Here is a 26,275-nt window from a genome sequence, read left to right as displayed (position 1 = left end):
CTTACCAAACAGATTGTCATTATATATTCTATCTTTGCAACCCTCTTTATCTAACCGTGGAATTAGCAATTCTTTGTCCATATGTGGTATTTGTTCTGCATTTACAACAGGATTATCCTCCTTTAATATATGTTATGCTATTTCATCAAACAGTTGAATCTAATAGCTCCTCTACCAGCTTTTCTAGGTTGGGTGTAAACCCAAATTGTCCTTGTGAGTACTTAGATGGTAAGTTGATGATTCCCTCTTGAGGGGCCATCAAGATATTCATGGTCTTTTTATCAAAAATTAACTTCAACATAAGATCATCAAGAGGAAAAGCAATTTTTCTAGCTATGCTTGGGTATTCAAGATACAATAGAGATCTCACAATTGCTTTCACCTTGCCTTGATTGTTCCACATTGAAATGAGAAGATGACAAATTAAATGTGTGCTTTGAGAATTAATAACAACATGTAGACCACCTTGGGATATCAGGTAGTGGCTTGATATTTCTTTTTGTTTTTTATCAATAATGAGTATTGGTTTCCCCGTAGGGCATATTCCTTTAAAGATAAGGCATCAGATTTGTTATTTTTCCAACAAAGCATTTGTGAACCCCTATTTTCTTTGCTTTTCATATCTAATATGGTTTTTTTATTTGATTATTCCACATTGATTTGAGAAATTTGTCAATTTGAGGGTTAGCCATTGTGCACAGACCTTCTTTGAGTAGTAGATGGCATGTTGGTATTCCCTTATTTCTCCTTACTAATGATTCATAATGGGTTTTCTGGAGACCATTTTCCTGTAATAGTTCTTGGGAATCATTTTTTTGTACCAAGGGGACATGAGAATCCTTGTTACTAGTGCATGTCATTTTTTAGATCCCTGTTTTCCTAGCTTGGAGTGTCTAGTTTGGCTATTTTCTGATTAGCTTCACATGTATGACCATACATCGAGCACATTAGAGGGTTTGAAGAATGATCATTGCAGACTATAATTGTCTCACAGTGGCCTTCTTAACACTACGAATTAAAATTGCCCAAGGAATCTGAAAGGCAGTCCACTTCTATAGGTTTTTGAATAGAAACCTCTTGCTTCCATGTGCCAAAACTGGAAGTAACAAATAGAGTGGTGGGGAATTACTTTTCTACTTCTAACAAAAAGTATACTCTAACTATGAGATGAGTTAGCTCATAAGGAATAAGGTCATGCTGGATGAAGATTGCTAATTTATTTGCCAGGATTGCAATGAGATCCAAATCCCTAAATTCCAAAGGTAATGCAAGGAAGGAGATCCAAAATGGGACAAATTTACAGATAGTCTCATCCAACTTGAAATTTGGGATCCAAGGAACAGTGAAAATACCATATCCTTTGCAAAACCACCCCTTAAATCTATAAGCAAGATTTCTCTCTCTTTTTGAATGAAAAATAGCAATGAAAAACCCTACCCCATTATCTATGTAAAATTTTTTTTTGAAGCCCTTTCCATTTTTTTGTTGCCCATGTTTGTAAATCTGAAAAGGAGGGTATAAATTTCCAAAACTTACTAATTAGTTCTCTCCCACGAAGATGTGATACTTGTGGCATAATCAAGTGGTATGGGAGTGTAACCTTTGGCACGACATCATCTTGGTTTGCGTTTCCCTTCACAATCTTATTTTTCTCTGTCTTCCTCCAAACCCTAAGCTCTACTCTCCTTGTATCATGAGATTTTTGAATAACAACCACTCTATTTTCTTGTTGAATTTTTAAGTTGTTCGGGCCTGATAGGAATCTCGGGTTCTTTATCGTAATATTATTTGGCCACGATACATACGATGGCAACCATTTGCCGCTATCTTCTTGGGTGGATCATGTATATTTTAAATCAGCCTCTGAATCTGTTAGTAGTTTTTGCAAGAACCCTCTATCTTTTTCTGGTTCACATTCATATTGGGGCAGGGATTCATCGCAAATGTCAAAAACTTCTTGTTTCTTTTTTCTTAGTCGTCTAAGTTGATGCCAGTGGGTCTGTAACGTATTGGTAGATATCATGCCTTCTCTCTGCACTTTTCTATCTGCATATGGGCCCCCTATGATACAATCTCCCATTCTGGGACCCCTAACTGCTCTGTTCTTTGTACCTACTGTGGGAAAAAAATCCCGCCCAAGGCCATCTGCCATAAGCAGTGCCCATCCTTCCCAAGTCATCGAGAGTAGAAACAATTCTTGTTTTGTGAAATTTGAGTCATATTTTAGCTCTTGCGAATAGAATTAGAAATTAGTGAATGTGATATCATTTTGAAGACTTTGAGCTTCATATTAGTATTTTCCAGATAAAAGTTAGCTGAAATATAGTAAGATAACACCTTGAAGACTTTGTGCTTTATTGTGTTGTCTTGGAAAAGAAGTCTTAATTTGAAGACTTTGAGCTTCATTTTATCATTTTGGAGAAATATTGTTTAAAGTTGTAATAGGATATCAAGATAAATACTTTGTACTTTACTTTGAATATTTTAACTTGATATCGCGGGTTACAGGAAAAATTATTCGAAGAAAGGTTGATAGGATAGTAGTGTTTTTTAAGACTTTGAACTTAAGCACTCTTTCCTGTCTTGGAGAAGCAACATAGGAATTTGGGCCTTTATAGAAACTTTGCTTCTTTACTTATTTATATCTTGATCATTCATACATTTTTTTGTTAATTTGTAACATTGAAATTGCAAGAATTATTGTTGCTCTATATTGTAAATTCTTTCCTAAAGAAAGATGAAAGAATAACATCTATTTTGAAAAAAGAGGATAAGATGACACATCACCCAAGTAGAGATAAAAAATTGAAAGTTGTATCTTGTTATAGAAAGTAGAGTAACAAGTTAAAGTGAGGGGGGGGCTTCCCTTAGAAATTAGGAGAGATTTAATCTCACACAATGTGGTTGAAACCACAATTTTGTAAACTCACATAGTTTGCAAAATTTTCAACCAACACACACACACATACACATGTATGTATGTATGTATGTGTATACATACATATATGTGTATATATATATATAAACACACACACACACACACACACACACACAGGTACACACACACACACACACACACACACACACACACACACACACACACACACATATATACATATGTGTGTGTGTGTATACATACATATATATGTATACATACACACACACACACACACACACACATATATATATATGTATATGTATATATACATATACATACACATACATATACATACATATATACATACATATATACATATATATGTATATATGTATGTATATGTATTGTATGTATATGTATATATGTATACTACATATACATATGTATATGTATAAATACATATATATATGTATATGTATAAATACATATATATATATATATATGTATGTATGTATGTATGTATGTATGTATGTATGTATGTATATACATATGTATATATATGTAGTACATACATACATACATACATAAATACATACATACATACATATATATATATATATGTATATATATATATATGTATATGTATATATACATATGTATATGTATGTATACATACACACACACACATATATACATATATGTACATATGTATATGTATATATATATATATATATATATATATATATATACACACATATATATATGTATATATGTATATATCTATATACATATACATACACATATGTATACATATACATACATACATACATACATACATGTGTGTGTGTGTGTGTGTGTGTACACACACACAATAGAGAATATAGATGTTATGACTATGTTGCATATCCATAATTTATTTGTCAGCAGTACAATAAGAATTACATATTGTTGGTTAACATATTTGTCTTTCTTCAAATAATAAACAAATTGGCTCTATTTTGCCTAAAATTGAAGACAAATTATTAGCTATTAGTTGGGTAAGCTATCAATTAGTTTTTCTCTATATTTTGAAAACGTAGAACTCCCTTCATATAATCAATTTTTTTATTTTATTTTTAATATTTAAGAAAGGGGGTATTCTTTTAACTAGAAATTAGTAAAGGTAATTAACACTTGCACATAGTTGTATCATAAATGCGGAAGGATTTGAAAGGATGGGAATAATTTCAAGATATCAAATTTAATTCACAGGTTGTAAGACTTTGAAAATAATCACTGCTAACATTCAATAATATTATAGTGCCAATGGATAAATGAAAAATCTTTAGATTTAAAAGTTGTATTGAAACTCTAAGAGAGACAAATTTTAGCAATATGAACACTAATTTTCACAAAGGAAATGATATTCAATGTTGCATAGGCTCATAGAATTAAATCAAGCATCAAAGTAAACATCTAATTTTAATGCACATAGACAAAGAATATCTTAGGAGCACAACAATTTTTTTATTAATCCAATGTATGATTATGTCTCACTCTTGCACTACAATTCAACGAGGATTGAAATTCCAGACCCTTCAATAGTCACTTAATTACATATTTATAACATTTTCAAATGTAATTGTCCAACAGTCTTTGAAACTGATTCTTTAAAAATAATCATTTAAATAAATTTTAAATATTTTGAGATTTTAGAAAATATTTTGATTTATGAAATAACTAAAAAAACAAGGGTTCAAGTGGCTGCTATTGTTAGAGCATATTTAGCTATTAGTTATTTTTTACTAGTTATGCTTTTTTTGCTTAAGTTCACTTAGGAGTGCTTATTTTAGTTGTGCACCTAATTTAGCTTTATGCATCTAGTTTAGTTAGAATCGAGCTTTATTTAGCTCCTCATGCTTGCACTATAGTTCTTCTAAATTTAGCTATGTGCTTTCTTTATAAACACCTCATTGTACAATTGCAACTCATCATGTAATTTTGTATTCTTTACTTTTGAGTAATATAACATTTATTTGTGTAGCTCTCCTTTAAGAAAGGTGTTCTTGTTAGTTGTTTGATCTTGTAGGTGCTTGTGTTGCAAAATTCAACACAATATCAAAGTGTGGATTTTGAAAGTCCCTTTTCCAGTTTTGAGGGTTTCTTTGCTCAAAAGTCTTGCAAAATCAAATATTTGTTTTTTGTGGATTTGAAGGTGGGTAAATTTTTTTTATCGATTTTGGAGCAAAGCGGGCATCACCATCACGTCTATAGCATAAAATAACCATAATATCGACTGTCATTTTGTCAAAATTAGAGTAGCCTAAATTTGGGGTCAAATTGGTTGAGGAAACATTTTTTGAGGCATGTTTTAGTGGTAGCTGAAAATTTTGGTCAGTTTGGAGCAAAATAGATACCACCATTGTGCTCGAGAAGCTCAAGAACCCTAAATTCACTTGTCAATTTGTCAAAATTAGAGATTGAAGAACTCCTTGCAATTTTTCTAGAAAGTTTCCATTTTTGGAAAGTTTATGTTTTTAGAAAGTTTCCATTTTGGAAAGTTTTTATTTTCGAAATGTTTTTATTTTTGAAAACTTCCTATTTTCAACAAGTTTATATTTTTGGAAACTTTTTATTTTTGATTTTTTTTCACTTTTTGGGGTCCATTCAAGCCTTCCTAGCCCTAAAGAGTAGTCTTCGATGTTTTGCTCATAATGTCTTCAGTGTTTTGCTCATAATTTCATCATATGGAGTAAAAAATGAACAAATGAGATATCGTTAAAAACCTAGTTCAGAGGGCTATTTGATTTTGTAGGTGGTTTGATCATATTCTACACTAATTTTATGTACTAGGCCTCCAAAATTAGCCCTTAGTTTTGTGCTTTTGGGGCAATATCTTGCACATACGAACTTCGCTTTTTTTACTTCCATACATCATCAAAAAGATCTCAGAGACCCTAATCATATCATAGGTCTATTTTTCTAGATTGTGCTCCAGTTATATTTTATTGATATTTTTGTGTTTTTATTATATTCTCAATTACTTGGATGTTTTGGCACTTGGGATGGATCTGCTTGTTGGAGAGAGTTGTATTTGATTTTATCTACATGTTTTGAGATTCTTAGGGTCTAATATTTTAATTTGAGGAGGTATCATGGGTTTTCCTATTCACTCTTCTATTATCAATCTTGCAAAGGGCAATTATGTGTCTTGGCAAAAGGGCATTTTGACATATCTTCAATGGCTTGATTTTTTTGCCCTATTTATATGGACTCGTCCCTCAACTAGATTCAATGAGGGTTAAGTATGCTTGGAGGATCATTAATCACCATGTTGTTGGAGTGATTGGTTCTAGTGTTGATCTTGATACTATGTGTGCTTTGACTGACATTGAATGTCCCCACACACTTTGGACTTGACTTCAGATCTTTGGAGACCCTCACAAGTCTCCATTTCTAGAGGATCTTACAATAGATTGTGTCATTCCCATTGCACATGCAGATAATATACCTTATGATCATGATATTATTGAGATGCTTGAGTATATCATGAGTCTTTCATGTCCAGATGGATCTGAGGCTTGTCTCTTAGTTCTCACTCCTTATATTGAGACTCCATCTCGGTCATCTTCATCATCTTATTTTATTTTTTATCAGATTGGTAATGGCTCATGCATAGCCCCTATTGATTTAGTCCAATAGGTTTATTATTCCCTTCTAGTTTCAACTTCGTGGGATGACTTCTTGCCAGATATTGCAGGGATATTTCTTGAGTCATGCATTGTAAATATTGGGGACACATAAATTGACAATCTTCACTTCCTCTTTCATGGCAGTTTGAGCATTCCTGTCATCCCATCTTTAGTGCCTTCATAGATTGTTCATTAGGTATCTTCACAATCATTTGGATTTGCTTCGGTTGATTCAAACAGTGGGATAGTTGACCAATCTTCCATGGCACACATCTTGAGATTATTCCTTCCATATCCTTGCATGGAGTTGCTTCAACCTTCGACAATGGATTTATTTCTTCCCAAGGGGAGACATGTGGTTTTTAGCTCTTAGATCATCTTCAAAATTCATCCTCAAGTCTTCATATTTGGCATTGGAGCTTCATCATTATGGGGGGATACATTGTCTCTTCTTTTCTCTCCTATGGGGGGAATCTTGATTGTATATATGTGATTAATTTAGTACTTGGGGAGCCACTTGGAGTCCTTCATCTTAGTCACATGTAGTACCTTTTTCATGCATTACAACTTTCACTTTTGGAGAGGGGTTTTTTCCCATCTGGTCGTTCTCCTTTTCTTTTCTTAGAAAGACTCCATTGGTTTGTACATGAGTACCTAATTAGGCCTTTTATTGCCCAGATCCATTTTTGCATTCATGCATTTAGAGTTTTTCTACTCACCATAAGTTTCACTTAAGGGGGGGGGGGTGTTAGAGAATATTTAGCTATTAGTTGTTTTTTGACAACTAATTATGCTTTTTTGGCTAAGTTCACTTAGGAGTGCTTATTATAGTTGTGCACCTAGTTTAGCTTTATGCATCTATTTTAGCTAGAGTTGAGATTTATTTAGCTCCTTGTGCTTGCACTTTAGTTATCCTAAATTTAGCTTTGTTCTTTCTTTATAAGCACCTCATTATACAATTGCAATTCACCCTATAATTCAGTATTCTTTTCTTTTGAGCAATAAAGCATTCATTTGTGCAGTTCTCCTTTGTGAAAGGTGTTCTTGTTTGTTGTTTGATCTTGGAGGTGTTTATGTTGCAAAATTCAACAACTATTGTTGGTCAATGTTGGCTCCATTTTTTTTGTTCTATTGTTGTTCTACCAATTGAGCCTTATACTCCTTCAGAGCTTGTATCACAACCAATATTCCTTCCTATTGAGGAATGAAAATGTTTTGAGTTCTAAGTCTCTATAGGGTTTTGTTTACACGAATATCATCAACTCTGACATAAATTTTTTTTGGATAACCTTTTTACCATGACAATGTTGAGTCTATTATTTCCAACCTTTCTAAGTTTTCTTTATTAAAAGCTTTTGGATCTCAGAGTGTGTCATTTGTGTTCTGAAAATCAATCTTTAACTCATCTATAGTGGCATCTCCTAAATTATCATTCTTTGTGGTCTGGCACCCAACATCTTTGAACTCTTGAATTATGTATGTTAACATTCGATTACATTATTTGAGTAACTAATTTTGTTCCTTGATGTTTTTCTTCAAGAAATTATCTTTCCATTTGATAATTTTCTTCCATATTATGCATTGTATTGTTGGCATCAATGACAATGTTCTATGTTGTAGCTTTTTCCATACCCATTCCAATGATTTATATAACCTCTTTTTTTAATTTATGGCCATGTAGCCTTATCTTAATTTCTGTTGATAAATTCAATATTGACACCATTGTGTACCACAATTAGATTGTCATATACTCTTCTTATCTCCTTAATAAATGGAGGTCTATTGGTTTTCACATCTTTGATCCTCTCTTGAGTGGTCTTGCCAAATAAGTTGTCATTCTATACTTTATTCACCATTTCCTTTCCAACTTTCGAACAAGGATCAAAAGAGGGATCTGATGTACTAACTAGTTGTACATAGTGATCTACAAGTAAATTTCAACAAATTGTGAGAAATTGTACTACATTATTAAGTTCTTAGTTATCATGTTTGTCCTTCTTTGTCCTTCTTACTAACTTAGTTGCAATCACTTGGAAGTTAGAAAGGTCTCCATCTCTTCTTGGAGGTCCCAGGTTCACCATAGTTGTGTTGAAGTCTTGACTAGGCTCTTTGTGTACTAATGGGTGTACTATTTCTACAAAAAAGTTCTCAGAATTCTCATCTTCCATCAACCTAGAAGTAGTTTTTCAATTTCTTAGTTTTCAGAGACACTTATACTAGCTCTCCCACAATATTATCAATAAGAAAATTCATAGGCATTGTTTTTTCTCTTCTCAAATAGTGTATTTTCTAGCGAATATGGAGAAGAGGTAGAACCTATAGCAGTTGAGAGAATTACGAGTGAATTGGAGGGTTCTCTTTAGAGGGGGAATCTTGGTTATTTTCTACAAATTAAATGGAAAGGAAGGAGGAGTCTTATCTTTTTGAGGTGTTCTCTCAAATCCTATCGAGGGAATAGAGGAGTCTATTTACATCATCCCAAATTATTTCTCTTGTTCACCTACTTTCCCTTTCCCTTTATCTTTTTCACTTTCCTTCTCTTTTTCTTTTTGCATGTCTTTCTTTGCTTGTTCATCTAATCCCGTATCTTTTGGTTTTGTCATCTGCACAGGTTTTCTTTGAGACCCTTTTCTTCTCAAACGATTCATCTCCACCTCCAATTCCTTTAGGACTAGCAATTTGTTGAGTAGTTGTGGGGTGTTGTTCCAGAAGTTCCTATTGAGCTTGAATTATATTGTCCTCTTGCATTTTGTCCTTCTTTTGTATAGACTTTTGAGGTATTTTACTTCTTTCTTAACTAATTGAGATCTTTTCAAAACCACAATAGTCCTTGACTAAAACTCTTTGGGTTTTTATAGGCTCTAGTCTATGGGGGCTATTGGTTGCATTTGAATATGGGAAGTGTAGATAGGATCAACTAAATTTGATTCATCATCTTCCACACTTTCAATGTCCCAACCTAGCATGAATGTTACAATTTGTTTTAGGCTCATCTTCATCTAGTTCCTCATTCTCACTTCATAATCATTTAGGCAATCTGCCTAATAATCTTCCATGTGTGGCGTGTGATGGAATGTGGGGCCCAAGTGCAAGTTATTATTTACCAAATCCTTATTGTTAAAAGGAAATATGTAATGATCATATGTAGATATAGTATACTTTACCAGATCCCTATCAATATTAAGAGAATTTGATTGAGACATATACAAATAGTGCCCAATCCCAATAGGAAATTGGATCCCCGCTTTCTTTCTCTCAACACATATTTTGTTCACCTCTAAGACTTATCTACAAATCTCTATCAAAACAAACTTATCTTCAACATATTTTGGTAGTTTATGGGGAAACTTATCAAAACCTCCTATCTTGATGTAGGTGAATCTATGGAATTCTATGAAATGACTCCCATAATGTTTAATCAATTGAATGGCCTCAGGTGAAATCCTTTGGCCTAGGTCACCTTACATTTCTCTGATTAACCTTATTAAAAATATGTCATTTTCTTTTCTATACTTTAAGTAATTTTTCTTCAACTAGAGGTTAGACTAATAATTGAAATTTTGAATGTTATCATTATATTCCTTGACACGTCTAAGGCTTGACCATGGCCTTTTGTAGACTGATGTATAACAATTTAAATAAGAGGACATATAGAAGAATTTGTTATGGGAAAAGTTGGATATCATGGAATGGAGCTATCATTGATTACAATAGCCCAATCTAAGTAATGTTGTGCTACACAAATGATTTGCACAAAGAAGAATATCCACTCTTTGAAATCAAGGTCATTCACTTTGCCCCTTAACCTATGCAACAATTACGATGTTAACAATTTCTCCTTTGATGTGAGACTTACATATGGTTTTAGGTAGCTAGGCCTTTCCTTTCTTTGATATCACAAACCATTCCCTAACAATTATTTCTATAGTGTCCTTTCTTCTCATTGAAGCGTGATTATGAGATTGCAAAATCAAAGTTCACATATACTTTTCTTTTAGGTAGCCTAAAACACCAATTAATTTTGGCCCCATCTAGAGTGATCAACAACTTTTTATCATTCATCCTTATTTCCCCGGTGTTTGGGTCGTAGTGGTTTCTGCATTCTAACAGAAAATCCATGCATTATACTGCAATTGGGAAGGCAACAACTTCAAGTAAGTCTCTTTCTCCTAATATTTGCGTAATTGGGTGCCTATTTGGGTCGTTTACACATTTCCAAAAAATCCCCTAAATTTATGTACCTTAGCCTAGTTTCTCTTATCTCAGATAGTGTACTCTCCAGTCTAGATAAGTTCTCATAAACCAAACATTTATACTTTATTTTCACCAACTTTAGTTTGAAAACACTATCTTTGAATTCTTAGAAAAATTGGGCAAAGTAATGCCCTATTTTTTTGGCTTCGCTCTACAAATTTCTCAAGGAAATACACCAAAATGAGCATAGGGATTTATTGCTAAGATTGGGAATGGATACTTACTATTTTATATAATCTAGTGAAAGAATTCTCAGTTCTGATGTGCCCACGATCTTTTTCCCTAATTCAACTTTTTGTTTTCTCTAAACCCTTAATTATTGCTTGCAATTGCCTTTGAAATGAACAAATTAGGGCACTATTCCCTTCTCATGTTAGTGCACTTGAGCTACCTACTTTAGGTATAACAACCATTAATGTAGGATAGCTTAGTGCTAATTTTAAAATTTGGCTTTTGGAGTAGGCGTTAGGTTTCAACTAGGTTCTGAAAACCCTATCAGGAACTGACAAAAGTTTCAAGACCTATATCTCTCTCCCTCTTGCTTATTCTTACTTTTATTTTCTTTGTCATGGAGAAGATTTTTAAACATAGGCTTTGATTCACAAGTTTTCTACCAACAAGGTTGTGAAAACCTTATTTGTGTCTGATGGGGTTGTCACGACCTACAAATCTTCCACCTTCAAACATTTTTCTTTCTTTTCTCTTTTCTTATCCTTTCTTTCTCCTTTTTTTTTCTTTTTCTTTCACGAGGTTTATTTTTGGTTTTAGGTTCATGTTAGAGCTTGAAAATATTGTCACAACATTGTCATATCCCAACATAGGTTTCAAAACCTTATGCTTTTGATGCCTTCAGAGGAAAACTTTTTTTTCCTTCATTTTTTTTTCTTGGAGATAAAGAAACCTTTTAGAAAACTGTCAGGTTGTGAAAACCTCAGCTAATTTCAAAAATATTGTCACAACTTACCCTATGATAAAAATCTAAGGAAAGAAAGATTATTCTAAACTTCAGAGAACTTGGGGGAATAATGAACTTGTTGGGCCTTGAATAAGCTGTGAAAACCTTGTCAGGCTCCAACGTTGGTTTCAAAATAAAAAATAAAGAGAAATGACTTAAATTTTAAATTGGAAAGGTTATTGATTAAGATATAAATGCATCAGAGCTATGACAGATTCTGAGAACCTCGTTGGAGCCCAATGGTGGTTTTGAAACCTAGTCTAAAACCGAACAAAGCATATAAAGACAAAGTTTAGTTTTGGAAGATTTCAAAGGACTCGTTGAAGGAAAAAGATATTTTTAACTAGATTGCAAAAAATTTAAACATAATCTTAGCTAATTAAAAGGTAGTATGGTGGTTTTTAAAATGGGGTGTTAAAAACCATGGCAACTATTGGCTTTGACTGGGGACTTGTTGAAGGAAAAATATATTTTTTACGGGATTGGAACACATTTAAACATAATCTTAGCCAATTAAAAGGTAGTATGGTGGTTTTTAAAATGGTGTGTTAAAAACCATGGCAACAATTGGCTTTGACTGGGGACCAAGATTGCCAAGGATGCACTAAGGCCTAGAATCTTTGGTTTAGACAATATTAGACAACAAAGTTGGAGACAAAATGACTAAAAGAGACACTTGAAGGGACCAAAACACACACCAAAAATGGGGCACAAACCAAAATTGTGACACAACACATAAACTACTAAAGTATAAGAACAAGGGACACCTATTTTAGATTCAATGTAGTTTTAGGTCTTGCCCATTGTATGGAAGTGGAAAGACCATGCCATTTGGATATACCAATTTGAATGCATTGCTTCCATATAGCCTTATACAAAATTTTATGCCATTTCTCGTAACGCTCATTCAAAATCTTCTTCATAATGGACACGATTCTTGTTTCTAGACTTATCTTGGCCATTACCTTGGGAATAATAATTGCATGAATGTGATAGTGAAATTCCACGTTCATAGAAAAATAGGATAACTTTAGAAGATGAAAAGTTTGTAGCATTGTTTGTCACCAATTTCAGTGGGGCTCCAAAGTGTACTAAAATGCTCTCTTTAATAAAGTTGCAAACTACTTCCAAAACAGTATGCTTGAGAGGTATAACTTCCAACCACTTGGGAAAGTAGTCTATTGATGTTAATATGTGAGTGTGATCAACACTTGAAGGTAGGTTGATTGGCCCCACTAAATCTAAGCCCCATTATTGGAAAGGTTCTTCAATTACTACCAAATTAAGGGGAAGCACTACTAATTGAAGCCTACCTACAAATTGCTTACACCTTTTACATCTAGCAACCTAATGATATGCATCTTTGAACATACCTGGCCAATAGTAACATTGCCTAAGAATCTAAAAGGCAGTTGCAATAGATAAGAAATGGTCATCATAAGCTTCATTATGCAAGGCCTCCAATATTTTTTGTCGATAGTCCTTATCTACACACCTCAAGAAGGTTCTATCTAGCCCCCTTTTGTAGAGAGTATCATCCCAGATGATGTACTTGGATGCTTTGAACTTTATATTTCTATTCTCTCTTGAAGATAAATGCGAGGGGCATTCATTGTATGTGAGAAAAAACACAACATTTGAAAACCACGAGTCTTGTAGACTTACAAATAGGACCATTGAGTATTCTTCCCTAGCCTCAGGTTCATTTTCTACCATAATCTTACATAAACCTCTACCTCCTTATGTCTCCCACCTGTCCTTGTTCGTACAAAGTAACTCTATATCTAGTTGTTCTTCATTTCATACATTGTAAATTTATAGAATGGCAAGTGCTCCAAAACCACAAAAAATGGATCCAAATAAGGCTCTTTATTCCAAATGAACACTACCCTTGGATTAACTCCATGAAATTTGAAAGGACACTAGTTTTGGCTCCAATACTTTTCCTCCAACTTGGGTACCTAGTCTTGCAAGATAAACATTACATTAAATGTAATAAATGACAAAATACCAAGAGACACATGTTTCCTCTTCCAAGCACCTACTTTGAGAAGCCCAAATGTCACTCACTTGTGCACTCCCTAAGTCATTAATAGTCTCATTCTAGGTGTCCACATGTGGGGAAAACAATATTAAATAATTGTGTTCACAAGCCACTTTACCGTTACTAGTGGAACCCATATCCCTTATAAATGTATTACAAACAAAAGTGTGAGTAAATTTTATAAAATATTATCCCAATACACCTTAAGTGGCTTAGGACACTTTCCAAGGATGTTGGAACCATGTCAATAGGATTTACAAGGTAGATGACACCTTAATCCTAACATCGCCTAGTTGTGTCCAGTGTTTACGTGGCTTCTATTGTGTCCTTATGTGTCTTTGGTGATTATCTTGTTCCTAGTGGTGTCCCCTCTTACTTTTGGTTATTACCCTCATTATAACTTTCATTGTGGTCTACATAGAGCTTAAGACCTAGGTTCCTTGACCTTTCCTCCAAAATTAACTTTTATTCTTATACACACCATATTCCATATTTACATGCCTACTAAATGTCCTTGTGCACGTTCTTTATAACATTGTTGACCTTTTACCACCAAATGTTCTGTAACTTAAAAGAAAATAATACAAATCACTAAAATCAAGTTCACCACCTTGGTCTATCTTGCTCACCACTAATCCTACATTACCTTTACTAACCCCTATCCTTTACCCCCAATTGCTTTATTTTCACCTGCTACAACTCTTCATATTCCTTGACACCACCCAAATGAATTGTCGCCTCCTAGTTGGCAACGTAATGGTCTAACTTTTCATGCACATTTCATTGACCCATTGCATGCTAGCCATTTGATCATCTCCCCCACTATGCTACCATTTGATCTTCTTAGAATGTGCTCACCATCTATATCATTTTCTTGAAGCTATTTTGCTTGTCTTATAGGTAGTGCATGTTCTTAAGTGATACATTTCTATTGGCTTAGATGTGCACATATCATAAATAGACTCTACACAAGTGACACATAAATAAATTATTTGTTACCATGTGGCAATTTGTGACATAGTAATGACCTATGAATTTTTCCCATAATTATAGTTTTTGTCTATTTAAGTTTTTTTATTATAACCTTTAAACATCATTTATTAGCAAAACTTTGAAAGTAGTTCAACAAATTTCATCTAATAAAATTATATTAGTAGTATTGACAAATCAATTATTCTAATAAAAATAATTTAAATCAATTACAAGAGAAACAATATTTAATAAAAGTTAATGAATAATTTTATTTTTAATCTATTTTATATCCTATCAGGACTATACTAATTTAGCAAATGAGCATATAAAATTAAAAAAAATTGAGCAACAATCTTATAATTCATATTTTATTTTTTATTTTTTATTTAAATAATCGTAAAAATATCATTTATCTTGTCAATAGACCCTTAGTTTACTCATGATGTTGAAACTAGAGATCAAATCTTGCTAAATGAAAAGAAATATTATATACATCATAATAATCATGATCGTAAACAGATAAATTGATATGAAATTTTTTATTTTCATAAATTTTTTATTTTTATTTTATTTTCATATTTCTCGCAGTCATAACTAAATTCATTACACTTACTACAAATCTTTTATTACTATACAATAAATCCAATATTCTTATTAATAAAATTTTAATAAAATTATTAACATAATATATTACTATATTATTTTTAGTCATACTATGTTTCCATCCCATCTTATCAAACATGATCTTTGCACACAAGTGAGGAACATGGTGAGAAAACATATTTAGGGGCAATTTTTAAAGGGAAAGCTAGGCTATTAGTGGCACGATTGAGGACTGGTTCACATCATCTGGTGCCCCAAGGAGTTATGGAAAGATAGAACTTGTTTGTTTTGTGAGATGGGAGCAGTGGAGATTGAATGACACTTTCTTACTGAATGCACAATGCATGATGATATTTGAGCTCAGTAAGGACAAGATCAACCAAACGGCTAGCTTTCTAGTCAAGATTCATAACAGGAGATCTGACATGAGAAATTATATTCAAGAAGTTTAGTATATGTTTTTCTTAGTCCCATAGACTATTCAATCTCGTCGATGTTAGTAAAATCAATCATTCAAAATGACGTACCTGCCAGCAATATTCTATGACTAACAATCACAATGACGTACCTGCCAGCAATATTCTATGACTAACAAGATTCCAACAATAAAAACATGTCTAGCCTACTTCAACGTTCAGTACTTTCAGTTCAATTCAACCACGAAACCTCAACTACAAAGCCTTACAACAATAGGAGAGAATAGAAGAGAAGACTGGACTTCTAAGCTTAATCTACAAACCTCTATCAGAACAACTTGGACAGTCGCCATGGAGAATAAAGGCAATGTTGTTCAGGTAAAAATAAATCCCTGTGAATATAATTAAGTTCATGTTAATTTCAGTCACGGAGAGTTGGTTTAGTGAGTAATTGATCAGCAATGAATGCAAAGAAAGCTTTGTTCACGGCCCTTGGGTTTTATCTTTTCTCAAGCAGGTATGGAATTTCAGTCCTAGCGAGGCTTTGCTGGGCAATAATTTGTTAGGCATTCGAGGCATCCTGGAATATGTGATGTCGCATACGAATCCGAAAGGAAAGAGCAAGATTCCTCTGGGACATGGAGATCCTTCACATTTTGAATGTTTCAGAACGTCTGCTGGTGCAGAGGATGCATTGATAGGCTCCATTAGAAGCGCTAAAAATAATGGTGATGCTCCCGCTGCTGGTCTGCTGGAAACCAGAAGGTACTTTTGTTCTCCTTTATGTTCTGCATTGGAAATGTAATAATACTGGCTTTCTTTGTTTTTTTTTGAGAGAGGGGTAAAAATATATTACTCAAACAAGAACATTACAAAGAAACACAAACCAGCCAGCCAAACAACCAAACAAAGAACAGCTACCCAATCAATTCTCTCTCAAAACACCCAAATAATCTCTCATGTTTTCCATTGCCAGTTCTTCGAAAACCCGAGAATACTCCGTGGACAAGTGTCCCCAGTTACTCACATATTGTCATGTCCTGACCCTAATGTCTCTTGTTTTGTATTAAGACAGCTATGTATGGTGACTAAAATTGTCACTTATTTTTTTGGCAATGAATAAAAATAATATTTAAATATATATCTGTGATCGGTAGGATGACTGGTCTTAATATCTTTATCGGGTGTCTTAACAAAAAGGAACTAATGACTATATGGGGTCGAAGGGTCATAACCCTCTTGAGAAGTGCGGTGATAAGAGAGAGTTGTCTTTCTTCATAATAACACGTCTCCTCCCAACAAAGAAACACAGCATATGAGAGGCTTAAGAAGGGTCATCGGGTGCTAAGGAGAACATATGGTGATAGGAGAAGGGAATCTGCAAAAAGCTAGCAAGTACGTTTTCAGAGGAACAATACCAGCACACTGGTCATGGTAATACCGTTCTGAATAATTATTAGAATCTGATCTGCAAACTGTTATAATTCATAGTCACAGTATTACAATCATAAGCAATAAATTTAATAAACTTCAGCAATCTTCAGATCATTGGCACTAATAACATAAGCAGGTTAATATACTGACTTTACAAATTAATGATAATTTACACAGGCAAATTAATGTTATTTCAGTAATTTGTTACAATAAAGTTATAAACACAAGATGTAATATTATGAAAGACTATGAATAAATCCTGAAAGCTCAAAGCATTAAGAACATACTGGTAAACAAATATTAAATATATAAATCAGACTTACAGAACTTACTTGTGAGGGAGGGAATGGAGGTGTAATGGAGAGGTTAGGAGAGACTTGTAAGTTGGCTGTCCTAGAACGACCCTAGAGGCGTCTAGGACCTTGAGAGCACTTACTTTGAGGAGTCTAGCAAGCTGGTGACAGCCTAATCCCAAACTCACAAGATAAGTAAGCCATAAAGAGGGTCGATATGTGAGGAGATCAATTAGAGTTACCAAGTGGATCAAGAAGGTTAGAGGAAACAACCTCTCTTGGGCTTGGGTAGTGAAACTCAAAAGTAGATCTCACAGTATCCTCCTTTCAAACATTATGATTATATAAACTGAAATTCCTATCGTCTTGTTAAAACTTGCATGTTTATAATCAAAGGAATATGTGTATTTGCATATGGTTTGCGTGTTATATGCAGGAAATTATATTTAATCATACGTTTCTAAGATTGACCAAGTATGATCTCTAAACGTAATTTTATAATTTTTTGATTCTCAGTACATAATATAGAAGGGGACATTACAAAAGGTATTAGAGGATAATCCTGCCACCTTGTGAGGAATAGTTAATGCAAGCAAACCCACGTAGAAGGGGCAGATCAGCTATGGCCGAACATTGGGCCAATGAGCTAAGAACCTTCATGGATCAAACTAATGAAAGATTTGAAAGAACGAATCAACTACTCCTACAAGCTATCCAAAGCATGAGTAATAACAATGCTAGACCCAACCAAAATCAAGGGAGGGACACTCATTCAAATCATTCCGTAAATGATCATTCCACAAGACCTTCCACACCTAGACCAACCATGCCTCCATTCCTACCAAGGGAGGAACCCTGCTAGAAGAAGAAGATCCAGCTATTGACACTGTAGAGGATCTTGCTGCAATTTACTCTAGGTTGGACCCTGAAATCCAAAGAAGTATATCCTTTAGAGATTATTGTGAGGCTCAAACTAGCATAATCCCAAATAGGAGAAGAGGACACCATGACAAAGATCTAAAAGCAAGGGTAAGTAAAATGACCCTTCCAAATTTTGATGGATTTGGAAAATACACAGCCCGATCATGGGTCCAAAAATTGGATACCTATCTATCACTCAGCCCCATGACCGAAGAAAATACTATCAAGTTTGCTATCTTACATTTAGCAGGGATAGCACATGATTGGTGGCACCATGGCCTTATCACCCAAGGCCACTAGCAAATAACAACCTACAACGAATTCACTCAAAGTCTCATTACAAGGTTTGATCAAAAGCACCCCGAGTGGTATTTCAAGGAGCTCACCCAGCTAAGGCAACATGGGATAGTAGAGGCCTATGCTATTGAATTCCAAAAATTAGCCGTGATGGTACTAGAGATCTCTCAAAGGAGACTTACATACTTATTTGTGGAAGGACTTCAAGAATCAATTAAGAATATAGTAAGTGCCCTAGATCCTCCCAACTTTTGAAACCAACCCTTTAAGAGAAAAATCCAAAAACTTTTCACCCAAATCTCACACTAAATATCCTCGTAAGGAGGAAGGACACAAGAAAGATGATAGAGGAAGGTCATGTTACTTTTGCAAGGAAAGATGGAGCATCAGACATAAGTGTAAAGTGAAAGATACCCAAAAACAAAGAGATGAATTGAGAAGGAAGAACTTGTGTTTTAAATGTAAAGAACCATGGGGGCGAGATCACCAATGCAAGGAAGGGCGGGTGCATAAAATAGAGGCAACTTTTGATGAGGACACTAATGAGAATCCTATCAAAAAGATGAAGTTTGATGAAGAAGAAATCGGAACCTTAGCCATCATCTCACAACATTCCGAGCATAGACCTTTTAAACTTAAAGGTACTCGTAAGGGGCAGAAAGTAATTGCCTTGATTGGTAGTGGGGTTTCCCACAATTTCATCAACAAAAACATAGTGTCAAAAAGGAAATTGGAAGTCGAAGAGTTTAAAGGGTTTAAAGTGGCCTTAGCCAATGGATCTATTGATCAATGCGTCAAGGTCATCCCTCAACTAGAGATCAAAATGGGAGATCACACCATCAAGAGGGACTTTTATATAACCGCATTAGAAAATGATGTAATATTGGAAAGACCATGGATCCACTCTTTGGGTCGCTTCACCATGGACCTACCGAATTTAGAAATCTGTTTTCAACACAGTGGGCAAGAGGTCATAGTTAAAGGACTACCCAATGGCTCCCCAAAGATGGTCTTAGTTGCTGATGGGTTAGCCTATTATTTGGACTCTCGTAGGCTAACATGTTTGGATAGAGAGTCCCAGTGGCAGTTCCACTTCTTCAGTTCTGTCTTGGGTTTAGTTCCAGGGCCTTAGCAGTCAGTGTGGGGGCTTAGTTGAGGGACTTATAGTAAGTCAATTTGACAGTGATGCTATTTTTATTCAGGGCACTTGGACACATGGGGGTTATTTAGTGTTGACTCCAACTTCTGACAGTATGTCAAAAGACTGAATATTGAAGGAGATATTAATATTTTAGTGGTTAAGTTATTAAATTAACTTATACGAATATTCTAAAGCCATAAAGTGACTTTATTAAATTAAAAGCCACTTAAATATTATAAAGTGATTTTTATTAAATCACTTAAGTGAAATTGGGGGCCCAAGTTGATTATTGAACTATGCAAAGTGAAATAAATACATTTTAATGTATTTAAAAGTGAATTGGGCGTACCTTTTTGGGAATCGTGCCTTTTGGGTTTATAAAGGTAAAGCAAGCAATTCAACCTCTATTATTGATTATTTGACATTGCTTGTTATTTTGCTTTGTGAAATTCTTTGACAAGGGTTTCAGAGGTTTGGCCATTGGAGAACGAAAATTCTTCGTGGATCTGTGATTGTGAGGCTATGGAAGATCAGCTGAATTATTGCAATTGTGAAGGCTTCATTTAGGAGTCTTATTGTGCTTCAATAGATATTCTTTTATTTAGATATTGCATATTTTTCAATAAGGAAAGGGCAAATTCAGGTTAGACACCCCAATTAGCAACATATTTTATTCCAATAAGCAACCGTACATTTCTCCTTGCTGGCCGTACAAATCAGACTTGGCACGTGGGGTCTAGAAAGAGGGCGTTTTGCTTGGGAGGCTGGAACGCCTACCTAATCTACAATTTAGTTGCTCCATTCACAACATCTAGCATTATCAAGAGGTTTCATCTCTTTTCTGGCTTGGAGAATTCATATTCTGGATTTGCACACTCATTTTGGTTAGTTTCCCTGTTTTGGCTGGCAAACTCCATAACTCTTTATTTAAAATAAGTTGAGGACCTATGGGTATGCAAATAGCATTAAAATTATTTGTAGCAGTTATTCTATTCATAATAAAGTTGCAGTTGCTCTCAATTTCGTTTCAATTCAGTTTTATGTTCATTTCTTGTCTGACAAACTTGCTATTTTTTACCTTAAATTATCCAAAACTATTGAAAAATACAAAAACAAATCAGAATTAGCATTTCAAAGAAGTTAGAACCAGCAGGGTTCTTATAGGTCTCATGCAAACAAATGGAAAGAATCTTTAGGCATGGCCAAGGAGAATGGATTGCGCAATGTATGGTACTAGACAAATATGCCACTCCAAATCAAGACATACATATAGACATCCGCCCTATTTTGAAGAGACACAAGAAAGTCTTTGATATTCCTCCAGGACTTCCTCCAAAAAGAGGGTTTGAACATTCAATAGAATTGGAAGCAGGGGCCAAGCTAGTGATCACCACCCCTTACAAGCATCCCCATAAATTTAAGGAGGAAATTGAGAAAACTATCAAGGAACTACTTGAGATGGGACATATTCAGCCTAGTTCCAACCCCTTTGCATCATCTGTGGTGCTAGTCAAGAAAAAAGATGGAACAAGGAGAATGTGTATATATTATAGAGCCCTAAATAGGAAGACAATAAAAAAATATTATCCTATACCACGGATAGATGAATTGATGGATGAACTCACGAAAGCCGATACTTTTCAAAGATTGATCTACAATCAGGTTATCATCAAATAAGGATGAGGGAAGAGGACGTACCAAAGACTGCTTTTAGATGTCATTACGGGCATTTTGAATTTTTAGTTCTACCATTTGGCCCCACAAATGCCCCAGCCACTTTTCATGTAGTATACCACCCCAATCTGCTGTTGCAAATCTGAATTTTTTGATAGGTTTGGTTTTTTTTTTTTTTTCTGATTTTTTTGGAGTTTTTGATGTTTTCTAATTTTTTTTTTTTTTTTTTGAAGTTTTTGATGCTTTGCTAACAGGTAAAATAAATATGATAAAGGGATACAACTGCTGGAATTAAAAGAAATGAAGAACTATTGCAATTAGAGACACCAATAAATCAATTTTTTTTATTGGATAATAGGCTGGTTACATACCCTTCCAACATAATGAGCTGATCTGAAGTTTTGACAGCATATAGTGACAATTTTGAGGTCTGGTCTGCATTTACAGTACTAAAAAATTCTGATCTGCTCCTCATTTGATCATCAAACCCTCACCTTCAGCTGGTTAAGTCGTTCCTTGCTGCAAATAAGGCAATGGTTGGCTAATTTGTTGTCATGGGCTGTTTGTAGTATCTCCAATGATGTAGATCTGCTCTGGAACCACTCTAATCTGCCCTTTAATCAGTCTGAACCACTGTATTTTGCCCTCACCAATGCTGGATATGAAGAATTTATTTGAGAGAATACCCTTGGATGATTTTGCACCCCTGTAGGCATTCAACTCCTGAGATTTTTCGCTCCCAAAAGCCCCAATTTCACTGCTGAAACCCTTCCATGGCTTCACACAAGCTGCTGCTCCAATAAACAAATCATAATAATGAAAAATAACCCAGCCAAACTCACTTTATCCTGTCCTTGAATCAAGCTCTCCCAAAAGAGCATCTTTTAAGCATATTCAATGGCATATTCCCTCTCATGAAGGGAATTGAACCTCTTAGGGAAGCCTTGGTGTTTAATGATTAAGTTGTTTTTAAACAGACAAAGTTATGTCTCTAGGCATCATTACTTGCAAGGGGGTCCACTTCACTTTATTATTAATATTTATATAATAAGCTTATTGGGCCTTTATTTAAATAAATGGAGACACTAAAGTCACTATTTAAATATTCAATTTATTCAGTGAAATCTCAACCAATCACTTCCAAACTGAAATTGAAGGTACCACTCGTCCCCAGGGTGATGACTGGGTGTACAACTCCAATTTTGCCGATTTTTCCATAAAATCTAGGATATGTCCTCCAAGGCAAAGGAATCATCCTTGAACATTGAAACTCACACCACTGGCCTCCTGTCAATCCTCTCGACATGCTGGTGGGTCCACTGGTGACTGCCAGTCCGCTCCTAAAAAATAGGAACCTGCCTAAAATTTAGGAGGCACCTCCAAAACAATTGAGGATGCTCCTAGTGACTCCTGCTATGCTTCCCCACACTCCGAGTGAACTGACAGTCAATCTCTAAAAAATAGGAGCCCTTCCTAAAAAATAGGAAACTGGCTCAAGACTCCAAAAATTACTCATTTGCCTCCCCAAAGTCTCCTGTTCCACTGTGTAAGTCCCTTGTCCACTATATCAGCCTACGAGGACTCCTATCAATAGGCTAATCCTGCTAGAGTTCAATTGCCTTAGGAAGGGGACATGACATTTCAGTCCTGCATGAATCATGTTTTTCGCAAGCAATTGAGAAAATTCCTTATATTTTTCATTGATATCCTCATTTATAGCAAGACATGGAAAGAGCTCCTTAATCATGTCGAGGAAATCTTGAGTATTTTAGAATCAAAATAATTGTATGCCAAAGCCTCAAAATGTGAGTTTGGCCTTGAAGAAATTCTTTACTTGGGTCATGAAATCAATGTCAAAGGAGTAAATGTTGATGAAAAGGAAATTAGAGGCATTAAGGAATGGCCAACACCCAAAACCTTAACCCAACTTAGGGGCTTTGTGGGACTATGCAGCTACTATAGGCACTTTGTGAAAGGGTTTTCCAAAACTGCTGCTCCTCTTACAAAACCAAAAAGGGAGCTTTTATGTGGAATGAAGTATTCTGTTGACGTGTCTAAAGTCGCATTGCTGCAAACTTCATACGGCCAACGCAAAATAGAATAAACCTGCTGAGTATCCTATCCTCTCTTGAGATAAGGAAATCCCTAGTGCTATTTTCTACGTTTGATCAAAGGGGATAACCTCAAGGTTTCGTTTGTCAGGTCTTGACTGCGGGATTGCTCAGTGGTTTGATGTGTTTTTGCTGGAAACACAAGGGGGACTTACGGTGAAATAGGCAATTGCTGGATGAGTTCCTCGAAACTTTAATGGTCTTGCTTATCAAATGGTTTAAGTCGGGTCGATACTGTTTTCAGCAGGACTGCAGATTCTCTTGGTAAAAAAAAAGGGGAAAAGGAGGGATAGAGAGAGAGAGAGAGAGCTACAGAAAATATAAATTTTAACTAAGATAGCAGATTTAGTAAACAGACAGACACCTCCAAATAACTAAATTAAGCATTACCAGCCATTTAAGCACGATACTTGCATCAATCTAGTGCGATCTTCAAGAGAAAATTGAATTTTCATGCTATTAAATACAACATCAGAACTTTGACATTCATTTAGTGAGCATTCAATAACCGAACTAAGCATATGAAAGGTTCAGATTAACCATACAGAAGGAAAGACAATCAGCCATTCCCTAATGGTATGAACAACGAGGATTCTATTGGATGTTTACTTAGAAAATGCTATATAAAGGAAAGAAACATAACTGAAAATTCTAAATTAATGAAGAAGGAGACCATGCACTCACAGGGACACTTGAAACAGTCTTAACTTTGCATTAAATCCTGTAAATTTCGCCAGAGCTTCAGCAACAATCCAAAAAACTTCTTACAAAATGAGGGAAAACCAGTCCCTTAAATAGGCTTCAAAAAATGGATGAATGGCCAAGATCTAATCTAAACTAAAGGCCCAGATTCATCCATAAAACATGGCTGCCCATACCCATAAATGGGAGGCAAATATCAGCAATTACCCCAAAAGATAATTAGAACTTATCCAAAAATAATCCAAAAAGGTGCATACACATAAAGTTTTACATTTAGTTGACTTGGAAGTCAAACATGACCCTTTGGCCAAAAAGTGCACTTTTCAAAATCAGAAAGGAAAAAAAAACACTTTAGGAGAGCACTTTTTCTTTTTCAGCTTCACACCCCTTTTCCAGGAATTCATCCTCGCCGTGCAAATATTCTCGCCAAAGGTCCCGACCTGCTGTACGTTCCTCATGTGTTCTGCATCTGGCGGGATTCATATCATACGCCCGCTGCGCTTCATCTATAGTCGTGGCTGTGGGATTGTTTGGGAAGGGAATATCAAATGCATCGCCAATGGCCTCAGGAGTGAAGTTAGCGAGGACCATGTCCTCGAGGAGCACTAATCTGGAACCTGGTTGGTAATGTCGGGCGGCCTCCACTACTAACTCATAGTTTTGCACTGCTGGGGGAAATCCCGTTGCTTGGGCGATGCCACTTTCCATCATCTGCCTAGGCCTGCCGTAGGCATTAGGGGAGAAGACTCGGCTCCTGAAATCTTGGATATCGATATGGCCTAGGTCAGTATCACCGACATTATCCCAGACACTCTGAACTTTTGACTCCCTCAATCCCCCTCTTTGATACTGGTACTTCATCCTTTCGACTTGGCGAGGGATATCTGATTTGGATGCTTGCGATGTCTCGGCTATAGCAGGCGTCTTTGATGATTCTACCGCTGATTTAGGCATTTATCCTACATAGTCGGATGCGGATTACGAGGCGATAAAAGGAAGCAAAGCGGGTTAGATAAAGAATATGCCAGCATTCAAGGATTAATTCAAAAATTGGAAACATCATGATATTGCTAGCTAAAAACTTGATTGATTTAAATCTGAATAGTTATGAAGCTTTTGACTATGGATTCATACTTAGGCATTTTCAGGATCAATTTTTTTTGGACAAAGCTTGAGAAATTTTTCCTAAGTTTGAAAATGCAATGTCTGGGTTAAATCTTAGGAGTAAATTCTGATTTCAATTGCTTTGCATGACGCCTTATAAATAGAAAGATGCGATTCTCAAGATTTAAGCATTTTAATCAGATTTTTCGCGCCCACATCTATCCAATTTGCAAATATTTCAGACGATTGAAAGAGGTAGAGCACACTTACCTGGTGAAAATGGATGGCGGGAATTTGCACGATTTGCCCTGCGAGAATAAATTCCAAATTTGAATGGGAGGGTATGCAATTTTGAATCTCAACGGTCAACTTTTAATTCAAATTTTCGCAGCTATGGTTTGAAAAGCATTTGCAATCTTTTATTTCGAATTTGGATTTGAAACTTAGCGATTTTAATTACCTTGGTGATATGGGCGATTTGCTTCAGCGATTGTACCCTGGGCATTTTGCAAGTTTGTACAGACCTAAGCCTTCGTCACTTCTCCCACAACGCGACTTCGGCGGAATGGGGAATTTAGCAGACTTTAAACATTTCGCAACTACCCTGGTCACGCGAAGTTCGGAACTTAGAAGGGTTTTACAAATTCCATTCTCTGCGTTTTCTCTTATGACGCGATTTTAGATTGCTTTGAGGAGTTTTGCCAATCTTTTAAAACATTCACGTGGTTTCATATTTGCAATTTTCGCACTTCATCCGAACTTCGGCGGATTGGGGCAATTTTCCATTTTTTTAAAACACCTGGCA

The 26,275-nt window shown here is 35.2% G+C and overlaps 1 protein-coding gene across 6 annotated transcripts in view; it reads left to right on the top strand.

The window, feature by feature from the left end:
- The first annotated feature begins 15,642 nt into the window (after positions 1-15,642).
- The window catches only part of LOC131059934 (tyrosine aminotransferase), a 196,274-nt gene continuing 185,641 nt past the window's right edge, over positions 15,643-26,275 (top strand). The window contains exons 1-2 of one of the 6 annotated variants that reach the window (XM_057993026.2): positions 15,643-16,171; positions 16,308-16,558. In XM_057993026.2, the coding sequence (XP_057849009.1) occupies positions 15,962-16,171; positions 16,308-16,558 (461 nt within the window). In that variant the 5' untranslated portion in view covers positions 15,643-15,961. The remainder of the gene's footprint in view (positions 16,172-16,307; positions 16,559-26,275) is intronic. The other 5 variants (XM_057993023.2, XM_057993022.2, XM_057993009.2 and 2 more) reach the window with 5 other exon arrangements.

This window comes from Cryptomeria japonica, chromosome 1, assembly GCF_030272615.1.
Source record: "Cryptomeria japonica chromosome 1, Sugi_1.0, whole genome shotgun sequence".
Classification (NCBI taxonomy): Eukaryota; Viridiplantae; Streptophyta; class Pinopsida; order Cupressales; family Cupressaceae; genus Cryptomeria; species Cryptomeria japonica.
The sequence above is the reverse complement of the archived record's forward strand: the minus strand, read 5'-3'. Positions and strand labels throughout refer to the sequence as shown.